The sequence below is a fragment of the Manacus candei genome, unplaced genomic scaffold (assembly GCF_025592945.1).
Source record: "Manacus candei isolate 608988 ecotype Guabito, Panama unplaced genomic scaffold, ASM2559294v1 h1tg000048l, whole genome shotgun sequence".
Classification (NCBI taxonomy): Eukaryota; Metazoa; Chordata; class Aves; order Passeriformes; family Pipridae; genus Manacus; species Manacus candei.
The window spans coordinates 9,117,516-9,131,385 of NW_026138096.1; the positions used below are offsets into that span (position 1 = coordinate 9,117,516).

At 45.5% G+C, this 13,870-nt stretch overlaps 2 protein-coding genes across 9 annotated transcripts in view; one reads left to right on the top strand and one right to left on the bottom strand.

Annotated features, from left to right (window-relative positions):
- The window catches only part of MAEA (macrophage erythroblast attacher, E3 ubiquitin ligase), a 49,258-nt gene extending 36,703 nt beyond the window's left edge, over nucleotides 1–12,555 (bottom strand). Inside the window, exons 1-2 of one of the 6 annotated variants that reach the window (XM_051798619.1) lie at nucleotides 12,298–12,430; nucleotides 4,470–4,568 (exon numbers count right to left, since the gene is read on the bottom strand). Coding sequence is in view for 2 of the 6 variants with exons in the window: in XM_051798617.1 (XP_051654577.1) it covers nucleotides 12,298–12,366 (69 nt within the window). In the remaining 4 variants the exon portion in view is untranslated. Of the gene's footprint in view, nucleotides 1–2,825; nucleotides 2,939–4,469; nucleotides 4,569–12,297; nucleotides 12,432–12,473 lie in introns of those variants that run through there. The other 5 variants (XM_051798620.1, XM_051798621.1, XM_051798617.1 and 2 more) reach the window with 5 other exon arrangements.
- Nucleotides 12,556–13,099: 544 nt separating this feature from the next.
- The window catches only part of CTBP1 (C-terminal binding protein 1), a 237,817-nt gene continuing 237,046 nt past the window's right edge, over nucleotides 13,100–13,870 (top strand). Inside the window, exon 1 of one of the 3 annotated variants that reach the window (XM_051798600.1) lies at nucleotides 13,100–13,243. The gene's annotated coding sequence lies outside the window, so the exon portion shown is untranslated. Of the gene's footprint in view, nucleotides 13,244–13,394; nucleotides 13,519–13,870 lie in introns of those variants that run through there. The other 2 variants (XM_051798597.1, XM_051798598.1) reach the window with 2 other exon arrangements.

Below are 13,870 nucleotides of genomic sequence, written 5' to 3' on the forward strand. Positions count from 1 at the left end.
AGCTTCTCCAACTGACACAGTCACTCCCTCATTAAGCACCTGTGGTTTCCAAACAAATTGGATACATACACTGCCCAAGGGCTCTCTGCTTGGGGGAGAGTGCAACAGAACAGAACAAACATGAACTGTGGCAAGGTCTTCTTTGCAGAGGTGGTGTGGTCCTCCAGCCACCAGGGAGGAAAAGGAGTCACAGCTAGAAATCCAGCACTCATTACCATCAGAGCCAACACTTTATTCATCTAGAGTTCAAATAAGTAAGTGGAACTACAAGGGCTCTATAGAAACAGGAGAAGCATAAGAAAGATGAAGAAAAGCATCTACAGAACTGAGTTTGTGACCCAGCAACAAAGGAGAACAGAAAGTCTTAGTTCTACATGCCTTGTCTTTACTGGTAAGGTCTTCTCCTTCCTGATCATCTATGAGCAACTGAGTCTGGGGAGAGAGGTACTATTCACACAGGAGGTCCAAAGCAAGCTGAAGATACACAGGTACATGGGAGCAAAAGGGAAGGAGGGAGCTCACAGATGACACTGCAAAGCTGCTACCATTGCTGGAATGTCATGGTGAACAACGGAAGTTGTCAGGGACTGAAAAGGGCAAGCTTCCTACCTCTACTCCAAAAAGAGAACCCGGAAGATCATGGAAACTACAGGCTGGTCTGCCTCATCTCAGTTCTTGGGAAAGTTACATTAAAACAAAAATTCATATGGAAACCATTTCCAAGCTTATAAAGGTGACTAGGAATAACCAGCCCAGATTTGCCATAACCAACTCAAGCTGGACAACACTGCTTTCAGTGATGGACTATCTCTGAATGGCAGGAGTGCACTGGCAGCCCTTAATAACAATATTAGTGAGGTTTTTCACACCACAATACCCTTGTAGCCAAACTGGGGAAATGTGGACTCAATGGCTGGAATGCAAGACAGGTTAGGGACTGACTGGAGGGCCAAGCTCAAACAATAATGGTTGGGGGTTCAAAAGCTTCCTGGTGGCCAATTACAAGTACTGCTTGATTCCCAAGGAATGTTATCAGCTCCAACACACGTGTCACCTTCACCCATCGGCGCTATGGAACACACAGTCAGAAAGCTCACAGAGTGAGTGCAGTGCTTGGCAATGCTGGGGGGCAGATCTGCCATTCAGAAGGAACCACAAGCTGGAGAAACACACCAAGAATTCCATGAAATGCAATCAAAGGAAAAACCAGGGCCCTGCACCTGGCACAAACCCACCTTTAGCACACATTGTGGAGTAACGGGTGAGGATCACCTCTGTAGGAAAAGGTGCAGAGGTTCTGATGGACAGCAGGTTGGACATGAACCAGCTACAGACTCTTGCGGCAATGAAAGTTCACCACATCCCAGGCTGCATTGGCAAGACTAAAGGCAGTGGGCTGAGAGGAGTGATTGTTTATGCTCAGCACTCCTGCAGACTCATCTGGAATACTGAGTCTGGTTTTCAGGTCATTTCCCCCTCCTATTAAAGAAGAGATGCTGACAAACTGGAAGGAGTCCAGAAGGCTGCCACCACAACAGTGAGCTCCTTGGAGGATAAAAAACCCAAGAGAAGCTGAAAGAGGCAGGCTTGTTTTACTCCCAGAAGGGAAGGCTATAGGGAGTTGGGAGCTGATAGAAGGTTCCTACTACCTAAAGGTGAAGGTCATAGGTAAGAGCCAGCCAGACTTCTCTGAGTTACAGAGCAAAAGAAAAGAAGGCAGTTGACAGCTTGCACTGAAGAAAATTCCAGTTGGACACAAAGAAAAAAATATTTCAACCAGGAGAATTGGTAAGCACTGGAACAGCAGCTGGCAAGGATGGAATCTCCACCCTTCAAAACCTTCAGAACTAGGCAGGGCCCTGAGCAACTCAGATTAGCTTTGAGGTTAGCCCAGTTTCAAGCAGAAGCCTGAATTACAGTGTCTGCAGGGGTGCTTTCTTACCTTAATCTTATTACTTCATCTCTAAAGGGACTGAATTATAGATCCCCATTGCTAATTTAAACCCCAAATGCATTTCCATATGAAGAACTGAATGGCCATATTGCCTAAGACCAAAAGTCCTCCTCTGTCATCATCTTTTCTTGAGCCAGAGATGGGAGTTTAATAGTAGAAACACCACAGAGTGTTTCTCACCCATGAACTCTGCTGGTTGCTGTTGGCCCAACTTTTAGCACTGCAACATCCTGTGGTGAGATGTTTCACAGCCTCACAGTGTGTGAAGAAATACTCTTTGGTTTTGACTTGTCAACAACCAGCCTCATTTGAAACTCTTTTGTTCTGGTTTTGGAAGCAAAAATGGGAACACACTTTCTCCCACATACTTCTCATGTATCTTGAGATTGAAAAGGTTCTTTCTAAACTATTCTTTGAAGACAGATATTCCATATCTCTAATCATTCTTGCCCTCCTGTTGACATTTTCCAGTTCTAGTACATCCTATTTCAGGATGAGGGAAGGAAGAAAATAAGAGTAACTCATACTTCTTGAGAGAAGCAGCAGCCATGGACTTTCATTGCTATTTAATGAGGTTCTCCATTCTTCCCTTTCCCAACACTTCTGTCCTATGTTTGTCTACATTAACCCAACCACTCACAGGAAACATTCACTACAACCTCAAGATCCCACTGAGCAATGACAATCATTTCTGACTCAGTTATTTTATATATATATATATATATATATATGACTGGGATTACTTTTCTTTCCACCACACCTAAACACTATATCACACCACACTAGCATATATTGAATTTGATCTATTTTAACATCCATTTAGTCTCTCATTCTTCCCGAATGCTTCACACTTGGGCTAAATCTGTAATACCTTGATTATCTCAGTATCATCAAGGAAACTGTTCCATCTCAGCACACTCTCTCTCTCTTCCAGGCTGCTCAATCAGTTGAACACCAGCCAGACCAGTCGAGATGCCAGCAGAACCCTAACACCAACCTTCCACCGTTACACAGGTTGGCTACCAAATCTTGATGGTTGTTTTTTATCTTGCCCAGTACCACACAAGGTACTTCCCACATAAGGACTTCCGTGTTCTTCCTTGCAAGAGTTCCTGGTAAGGCTTATCTCCAAAAAACACTCAGTAATGCGAATGAACTATCAACCAAATCCACCTCACCACCTCCCTTAATATTTTAAAAAGACTCCAGTATTTTTACATGGCATGCCCTTTTCAAAAGTCACATTTAACTGATGTACATTATTCTATACTTGATTAGTAAGGACAGTATTTCTGCATCAATAAGCCACTGGCTGGAAGGGAAAAATCAATTACATATATTAAGAATCTCACTAGAATTTTACTTAAGAAAGAAGCACTGAAACAGTCTTATACTTTGTATTCCTTTCACAGCTATCCAACAAAATCCTCAGACTACTCCAGCATTTATCAGAGAGTTTCCAGAAAATTAGGGGGAGGACTGGACACAGGCTTATTTCTCAAGCCAAATAAGCTTTTTATAAAAAAGTGTTACATCCTGCATTTCTACTCCTTTAGAGGTGCAGGATGTTAGGCCAAAGTGTAATGGCCACTGGGTGAAACTTCAAATATCAGCTTGATGCTGCCCACAAGTTTTTCCAACCGGTACAGAGCAAGATTGAAAGACTGAACTACACCTTTCTTTCATGATTAAAGTTTTGCAAAAAAATGTAAGCCTTTAACCTCCCCCAAGGCTGTAGCCTTACACTAGACCTTTAGGTCACATCCTACAATAGGCTAATTTCCTTCTTTACTTATGCAGATTCGAACCTAAAAAACTCCAAATAAAAATGGAAACTACAACCCAGTCAATCTCTTTCAGACCACAACATTAATCAAAAAGAGTTTCTACCCCACAGTGACCACACATTGGAAACTAGTTCAGATGCAGCAGAAAAAAGTAAAAATCAGTTTTTATAGTATCACTTGATTGTTGGAAATTACAGAGTAAAAGTGAGACTTCAAAAAAGTCATCACTATTGAAGGAAGAATTATTTGGCAGTGAAAGTAAGACCATTTCCCAGAGGCCTGTCAACAGGAATTTTCAAAGGTTTATTTTCTAAAAACTGATTTCACAGAAAACAGTGTAGACAACAGAAACAAGCATCTTTTACACAGGTTTGCAGTTCTGAAAAAGAACATCCACTTTCCTTCTGTATTTGAAAGAAAGAAGTTAATTGGGTCTAGCTTTACAGCAGCACCAACTCATATGCAGGGAACTTTTAACTGTATATCCTGACTTTACAGATGTCTGTGTGAATCATCCTTCCTCAGTGTTACAGTCTCCTGGCTGAAAGCAACTCTTTCCCACATAAAATGTGATTTTTAAAAGACACAAATACCTACATTGTGTATATTCTCAAATTAACTCAGTCATGGGCAGGAGCAATCGGAAAAATGTTATCAAGTACATGAAGTCACATAACTAGTGGGAAGAAAAAAAAAGTTTCAAGAAATATAAAATAAAAGAGTCCTACCAGATTAGGTGGGGGGGAACCATTACAGAACTATGCTCTCCTTTCAAGGGTCAGAAAAATGATGTGCTTCCTCTCCTCAATTGTGTTAGCTTATAACACCTGAAAAGCACCAGAGATTTGTATGAATCTACAGGTCTCCAAGACAATTCAGTTGAAGACTTTCTGAGGTATAAATAAGCTTTTTCAAATGCCATGTATCATGCCCTTCCATGAAAGCCACAGACAGGTAGGGAGCAGAAAGAGAAGTGCAGGGAGGAAGTTGCCTTTCAAAAAACTAGAAGCAAAGACAACTAAGTTCTACTTTGGGAAAGAGGAAGTATGGCAACATGGAGAAAATAAGTATCTCCTGAAGAGTTTTAATAAACAAACAGTGTCAAGAGGAAAAGTAAACCCTGCAAGAAACACCTTTGAGGATTAAGCTGTTTCCTTGGGACTAGAGTAGATCACCATGCTCACCTTCAACAAAACAGAAGTAGAGGACATCTATTAGACGTGACACCATTTGAAAAATGAGGTAGGATACAATGAACTACTGAACATTTTCCCCTCAAACCAGCAACCATTAAGTATTTCCATGCAGAATTACTGAAATTCTGTATTTTTATATACTTCATTTTTTCCTCTACAAGTCTTGGATTATTTCAGAACAGAGTCAGCATCATTATTTGGCACTGAACTCATCCAAAATGTAAATGATATCACCACTTATTCACAGAGTGAATTCTTCTGATGAGTAGCTCTTATCAATTCCTTGAAATAATACGATTTTCTTTGTTCTAGGCAAAATCCAAAAAGGAAAAGAAAGTTACAAAAAGGAGAAGCAGTATATTTCAGTAATGAGTGGCTTATAATAATGTCTAGATTTAGGTTTAATTAGGTGAAAGCATTAATATAAACTCTTGAAGAGATATAGATCAACACAAAATAATTTCATAAGCCTAAATGCAGTTGCAAGTAATTTGGATTTTTAAAAAAATAACTCTTTTTAAAAACAGTTTCAGTGTTTTTGAAGTGTAAAGCTTAGCAGTTTGCCTTAGTTAAAAACAAGTCAGTTTTACAACTAGGGAGACAGTACTGTGTATTCTAGAGCAGCTGTGTCTAGAAAGAAAGTATCATTATATTATTCAAAGCTGCTACTTCAATACAGGAGAGAATTAGCAGCAAAAAATCTTGACTATCCATCTGCTACACACATACTTAGTCAACAGAAGCAATCATAATCCTTCCAAATATTATCCTTTTACACAAACTGCAAGTAACTTATTTCTGAATACATTATGAACTTTTGAACAAGGCTTCCTACACGAAAATTAAGCCATTTTACAGTCACAGAAGACTGTCTTGCATCCTTATGTAAGCAGGTTGAAGCCATTTTAGAGCCCTGTCTAGAGCCAGCCGCGGGACATCAGAGGCCAGTCCTTTCCAATGCACCTGTTTGTAGCTGCCATCCTGGTCTCATGCCCTCAAAACACATTTCTTCTCTTTTCTTCTTTTAGTAGAAATATTGGAGTACTAACATGAACCTAAGCATTGCTTCCTGTCCAAAGCAGCAGCTGAGTTGCTCAGCTAAGGTCACACAGCACGTTTGTGTCCTGAGAAAGTCCCTCCGTCTGTTTTGATTCTCCTTTCTTCTCCAAATATTTGTTCATTTTAATCCCAGTACCACCTCTTTAAATGAGAGGTCATCGTCCTTCTGTGTGTTTGCACAGTCCAGACACCATGGTACTGCTGGAGCCTCTAGGCTAGAGATCCCATGTCCAATCAGATTGCTCCCAAAATAATCTAGTCCGGCTGAAGTGACAGCATTTCTCAAGACAAATAATTAAGGATTACTGATTCAAATTAGGAGACCTGCATCAGAATATATGAATGACCAAAGTTCTACTCAATATATTATCCATCTTACTTTAGTTTTCACTAGTTTACAAGTCATGTTAATCCAAGAGCACTCAAAAAAAAATGCTGAGGTGAATCAAGAGTAGGTTGTGAAGCAGTTAAATTACTGGCTATCGAAATGAAGGTATCTTTACAAAAACTTGCCTTATTTAAAAAAGCAATAATGTATTCTAAGTAATGCAAGTAATATAGCATATTTCACATTCTGGGATAGCAGACACTTCCCATAAAGTGTATCTCCAGGCTGTGAGCTGTGGCAGGCCAAGTGTACAAAGAGCAGTTTTTTGACTTTACAAGGGCTGATGGATCTTTGCCCTTATAGCAAATACCCATCTACCAAAAGAGTACTTCCCTAAATCTGTGGGCCCAAAAGGCACACTCCTATGCTGATTAACATAGGAACTACTGAACTGAAGGACAATGGGAAGATGTTTAGGGAGATAAAAATTGACGCTGGATAACCACAACATCCAGCAAGAGCTCCACTTCTATCACTCCAAGCAGGGAAGCATTTTACCTCCTATCACAATATCTAGCAAACATCTGAAGTTTATCTTTACTCCTGTTTCCCAAGTCTTGAAAAACATCCACTATGCAAAGAAACAAACATTTCACCAATATTCTTGCTTTATATCAACACTTAAAGACCCCGACATGCCAGCTACTGTACAGACACGTTATTCCTACACCGGAAAACATACACAAACCACACTCACAAGATCAGAGGCCACTGCCCTGTGAAAACACAACTCAAGTATGCTGCAACTGGGAATTGCAACATCAGCTAAGTGTTCACTTTGAAGCTACTAACAGGAGATCTTCTGTGAGATGTTTGAGAATATCTTTGCTAAAGTATTTTCCTACAGGCACAATGGAGTACTGATAACCAAGCAACAGCTCTAGCTCACGGCCACACTGTTACTTACTGCCTTTTATTGTGTCTTCTTCTCACCTTAATAATTTTAAAATATATTTTGAGTGGGCAGGGGTGGAAAAGAGACCAACGGGAGCCAACTCCTACTTCAGCTGCTTTACAACGTCAAACTTCTTCTCAAGTCCCACAGTTATCACATTTTTCTCAAAACATGGTGTTTCTCAGAACAGAGCCCAGTGCAGAAGAACAAGAGCGGTACAAAAGATGTCACACTTGTTTGCTGACACACACACGATGTGTCAAAACAGGAAGTGCATTATTCAGTGTGGACATTCAGCACACTGGGTGAGTCACAGCACCTGGTCTGAATATGGATTTAGTGTAAGTGTTCACTATGAGTTAGTGCAGAGCTGACTTACCAATACCCAGCTTATTCTGCAATGTTCTGCTTGAGAAGCACTTCACAAATCAGGTAACAATCTAGAAAAGAGGCTACAAGGGAGTGGAGAGAGACTTTTGACAAGAGTGACATAGCAACAGGATGATGGGGAATGGCTTCAAACTGACAGAGGGCAGGTTTAGACTAGGTGTGAGGAAGTTTTTTATTGTGAGGGTGGTAAAACACTGGGACAGGTTGCCCAGAGCAGCTGTGGATGCCCTATCCCTGGCAGTGTTCAAGGCCAGGTTGAATGGTGCACTGAGGAACCTGGTCTAGTGGAAGGTGTCCCTGCCCATGGCAGGGCAGTTAGAATTACTTATTTAGGGTTCCTTCCAACCCCAAGCATTCTATGGTTCTAACATCATTACATATACATTTTTTACACTGATGTACTTACAGTGAACTAGATGTTACAAGCTGTTACTTCTGTCCTTCTCAAGTTCTGCTTGAACCACTTTCACTGAACTTTTCCTGCTACATGCTCAAAGTTTTGACAAAAGTACTCTGACTCATAATATCCAAGTTATGTTCAAAACCAACTTATAGTGAAGCTTATAAATACTGGAAAAAATAGAGCAACCAATTACACAAAAATTTAATCTTGCACCTTTTCTGCTTCTGTGGGTAAAGAAGTTGACCTGAACTGTTTGACACCTGCATTAGTGACCTGGATGATGGGTCAGAGTGCACTTCCAGTCTGCAGATGATACAAAACTGGGAGGGAGGAGTTGTTAATATGCCAGGTGGCTGTGATGCCATTCATAAGGACCTCAACAGGCTGGAGAAACAGGCAATCGAGAACCTCATAAAATTCAACAAAGGGAAATACCAAGTCCTGCACTTGGGAAGGAACACCCACTGGCACCAGGACATTCTCAAGTCCCACAGCCTGGAAAGCAGCTTTGCAGAACAGCACCTGGGGTCCTGGTGGACAAGTTGCCCACAACAGCAACACGTCCTTACAGCAAAGGCCACCGACAGCACCCTGGGCTGTGTCAGGAAACACTGCCAGGGGGTCAAGGAAGGTGACCCTTCCCCTCTACTCTAAAGAGGAGTTAGACCCACTCAAAGTGCTGTGTCCAGTTCTGGGCCTCCTGTACAAGAGAAACTTGGACATACTGGAATGAGGAAAGAGAAGGCCACAGAGGTCACTAACAGATTGGAGCATCTGATATATGAAGAGGGGTTGAGAGATCTAGGATTGTTTAACTGGAGAAGACTCAGGGCTAGCCTTATCAAAGTGTATGAATTACCTGATGGAGGGAGTAAAGAGCCAGACTACTCTCAGCAGTGCCCAGTAAAAGGACAACAGGCAAAGGGCATAAATTGAAACACAGAAAATTTCTTGTAAACTAAAAGATTACTGGTTTTTTTAGTACCACAACAGCAGTCAAACACTGGAATAAATTTGCCTATAGGGTGGAATCTCCATCTTGGGAGGTAATTGAGAACAGTCTGGACACGGTTTTGAGCAACCTGCTCCAGCTGACCCTGTTTTGAGGGCAGGCCTCTGGACTAGACTGTCTCCAGAGGTCCATTCTAACCTCAGCTATTCTGTGGACTTCGGATAGGAACAATGCACACTCCAGATAATCCAGTTCTCCTATATGTTCCCCTCTAACAGTCAGGTAAATATTTTATTTCCATGACAAATCAGTACCTTATTAAATCTGCTGTCAGTATTTCCCCTGCCAACAAAACAAGCCAGAGTGGCTCTGAGAAGGTGCTCAAGTATCCTGTGTTTCTACAGCTCTCCTGTTGATCAGCTGTTTCTTAAAGCAGTTGCAGTCCAGCTGACCCTAAACTGTTTGCCACAAACAGCCCAGATAAGAACATTTTCACAAGTGATCATTGCTGCTTTTGGGTCTCCCATCTTCCACTCTTGGGGTCTTACTCCATAGAGCTTGCCAGTTCAGTTTAATAATTACTTACACTTCTAAAGATATGGATGAACTATCCAGCTTCCTGTCATCACTTGTTTATTAGTGTTTCAGCAAAGAACTACGATAACAATGTTCACATTCATTCCTTGTCAGCTTTCATGTTACATCCTCTCATCTGAGACCAGAATTCTCTATCAGTAGGCTTTTTTTAAAATAAAAAAAAAGGATTCCACAGCACTTTGGTAGAAGAAGAGCTGACAACCTTCTTGTCCTTGAGAAGGGCCTGGAGTGGGGAGGGGGGATATTCAAGTATTATTTTGTACACTAAAACAGCCTCCCAAGACTCAGCTGAAGAACTCTGTTTACTTCCCCTCAGCTGATGTGCTGAAGACTGGCTGAAGCATTTCCACTCCAGCAGCAGCCACAATTTAGCTATGGAACAGGGATTTCCCTCTGCAGGCTGAGGCACTCTTTCACATGAAAAGCACTCCGTGGAACATACTGTAAATGCAGAACTATTACACAACTATTATCTAGTGATGTTGGCATGAGGAAGCTAGAGGGAGGAAACAGGAAGGATATAAATACAAATCTGCAGTCTTTTATATTTTACTCACATAAGGGAAAATCACCAGTGTCCAGAGTTCCAAGAGAAATATCTGAGCTACTATGTGGGTGAACAAAATTAAAAGTGATACACATTCATTTTACACAGCATTTGAATAAAGTAGAAATAAAAAAATCCCAGAGCCTCAGTCCCACAGAAACTTGTGGGCACCTGACTCCTAAAGAACAAAATGGGATTTGATATCAGCTTACTTCAGTAGACTTTAGCCTTCCTGCTCATTTCTCCCTGCTGCTTTTTCACCTCCACCACTAAAATGTTTTGATATATGACTCACAGCTAAGAACATTTCAGAGGACACATTCAAAAGATTTGAGCAGACACTGTTCTGACAGGTATTTTAAACAATGAAAAATATTGTTGAAGATTACAGAAACAACCCAGAAGTTGAATGGATGCTGGGAAGAATCAATAAACACCACCTTTAATGGGAAATTAAGAGTTTCAGTGGAAGGGTGTCTCACCCTCTTACTATTTAGCTTCGTAACTTTACAAACAACATTCCAATCTCTTATGTATATTTTTGTTGAGATTTTTTTGGGAAAAAGAATGCTTGTGGAAATAAAAGAATTAGTCCAAAATATTCTCTACCTTTTAAATAGCTGGCACCTTGACAATTGCTCTTAAGTCATAAGCAGCAAAACAAAAACTCACTGATCCTCACTGCCAGTAATTTTTCAGGAATGTAGCAAGCAAAGCTGAGATAACAACTGGGACACATCTAAAATGCAGTCTTAAAACGATCTTCTTAACATTAAATGCCTTCACATTTTTTCTGGCTGTGGAAAGTGCTAGAGAACTCTTTACAGCTATTTTAAAATATAAGCCTGACGCTGTCAGCCTTAAAGGACTTCTGGATGACAGAAAGGAGCCTTCATATATAAAACAGGAATCAACACTTTGTCCTTCTGCTTCTCGGACCCGAGTAGAAGGGAGCTGGGAGAGCGGAGGAGGACATGCAGAAGAACGTGGTTTGAAAGCCTGCAAGACCAACACTGCAAAGAGCACACAATGCTCGGTGTGCGAAGGCGCAGCGTGACCTCAGCACAACAAGGTTGACTTTGCATAAACATCTTCTATAGGCGACAAAATGTTGATACACTGACGCTAGAGATGTTCAAATAAGCATTTTGCACCAGAGAGCCTTCTCCCAGCTCCCTTCCACAGTCACTGCTGTTATGTGGCAGACCTGCTTTATACACAATACAAGACTTCAGACAAAGGTTTCTGTGGATTCCTACGAGCATCATCCTCGCAGTTCAACAGCTCCCGAGGCACTCAGCGTTAAGGTCACCGCCGAGTCCTTCACCTGCTTTACAACACCTGGTTAAAGCCCAGGACCATCTATGCAGCCCTGGGAAACCTCCACCCTGCAGACAGACCCAGCACCCCAGCGAGCACTCCCGTGCTTTTACCAAACTGCATTTTGCTTATTCGTCTCCACAGGCCTCCAGCCTTTTTTCCAGCACGTTTGTCCCTTTTTATATTTTCAAGCTCATCTCCACCTTCAGGGGACCAGGGAACCATATTCTACTACCACCTCCACTGCCTCCCCTTCAGCACGTCTCCTAACAACGCCACGTAGATCCAGATAATCATCTGGGATGAGCACTCCGGGCAGCCCCCGGTGTTCCTGAAGGAATATGTTCCTCTCACACGCCCCAAACCCTCTCCCCCAGCCCGGCTCGCCCCGAGCCCGCTCCCCCCTCACACCGCCCCGCCACCACCAGCACCTCACTTCTCCCTCTCCCAGCTGCCCGCCAGCTCTTTTTGTGTCCTCAGCGTGGCCCGGGGGCCTCCCCCGTCCCCTCAGGGCACGGAGACACCGGGGAGAGCCGCATATTCCAGGCACGTCCCTCTCCCTCAGCGGAGGGGGATGGGAAGAGCAGCAGCCGGAGCGGCACCAGCCGGGGCGTCAAAGCGGAGGGAAAAGGGGGACAAGACGGGAACTGAGCGCTGGGAATCCCTCCCCAGCTCCATCCCGGGGTTCCCGAGGGCGAGCAGAAAGCAGAAGAGAGGAAAGGGGCTCCCCCTCAGCGCTGCTCCGGCGGGACGCTGAGGGCGGCATCGCGCTCCCCCCCACCCCGCGCCGGGGGCGGCCCGGCACCCACCTTGAGAGTGGGGTACTCCTGCACCTTCAGGGTCATTGAGAGCTGGGCGGCCGATTCCTGCACCGCCATCTTGGATCGGGCACCGGCCGCCTTCCCCCCCTCCCCCCCCACGCTCTTTTTCTCTCCCTCCCTTTTCCCTCCCGCCCTCCTTCCCAGCGCGTCCCGGCGGCAGCTACCTACGGCGCGCGCGGCATGCCGGGAGACGGCGCGCGCCCCGCCCCGGCCCTCATGGAATCGGGACGAACCAACACCGCCCCCTTCTCCCCCCCTTCTCCCACTCCGCCTTGGTACGCTCCAAGAGGGCGGGGAAAGAGCGATGGGGCGCCGGCCAATGAGCGCCGCCCTTTCTACACGTTTCTCCTCAGAGCTTGAGAAGCCGCGCCTGATTGGGCAAGCCGGCGCCAGGAATGGGGCGGGGCCGCGTGGGCGCGCGGACAAATCGAGCGCGATGACGGCATCGGGGTGGGCGGGACTTCGGAGGTTTATGGGCACTCTCTCCAGCCAGTGGCGACGCAGAGGCGATTCCCCACCGCCCAATCGGGGCTCAGCGGGCGGGGCCTAAAAGTAAATTTTGACGGCGACTTAAAGCGGCCGTTCGAGCGCCCCCCGGGGCGTGCGAGGTGGGGCAGGGCGGGGCCAGGGGGCGGGGCGCGCCTTGACGGGCAGCTCCTCCAACCAACGGCATCACACCTCGCGCTGACGGGCAGGCGGCTCAGCGAATGGGCGGCGGGCGGGGGCGGGGCGACGGGCGGCGCGTGGTGGTGTGTCCATGGCGGGGCGGGGCCGCCCCCCGCGAGTTCCGCGGGGCGGAGGGAGCGAGTGGGACCCGGCGCGGCGGCGGCGGCGGGAAGAGGTTTTTAAGCAGCGGCGGCAGCAGCGCTGAGCGCCCCCCTCTTTTCCCCCAGCTCCCACTTCCCCCCGGGGGCCGGCGCGGAGTTTCCCCCCGGTGAGCGGAGGCGCGGGGCGGGTCCCGCCGCAGCCCCGCGCGGGACGGCGTGCGGGGAGGGCTGGCGGCTGCGCGGGGCTCGTGGTCGCTCCGTGAGCCCCGCGGTGCCTCCACAGGTGCGGGGTTCGGGGCTCCCCTCGCCGCTGTTGAGAACGGCGGGATTCCCGGCTGGATTCCCCCCGGGAGCTGCGGGCATCCCCGAGGTTTTGCGTGACCTCCGTGCAGTGAAAAGCGCCGGGTTGTTGAGCGGGCGGTGATTCCTCTGCCGGGCGCGCGTGAGTGTTTCCATTGAAATAAAAAGGGATCCTGATCCTGTGGGTTGTTCCTACTCGTGCGTCTGAGGGAATACAGACACTTTTGGAGCATCGCTCCTCTCTGGCAGTTGGTGTAAAAGCTGCTTTTTAGGTAACACATGGAGGGCAGCGCGTTGAGGTTCCTCCCTCGCAGGACCCACGCGAAGCTTCTCTGGGCTCCTCAGTGTGGAAAAAAAGCACCTGGTCAGACCTTGGAGCACGTCAGGTTTGCAGCATAATTAGCAAAGGGGAAGCACACTGTACATGCAGTGATATAAACTTTATTCTGTTGCTGAAGTCCGCGGCAGAAGTTTAGTTCTGTGCTGCAGGTGCT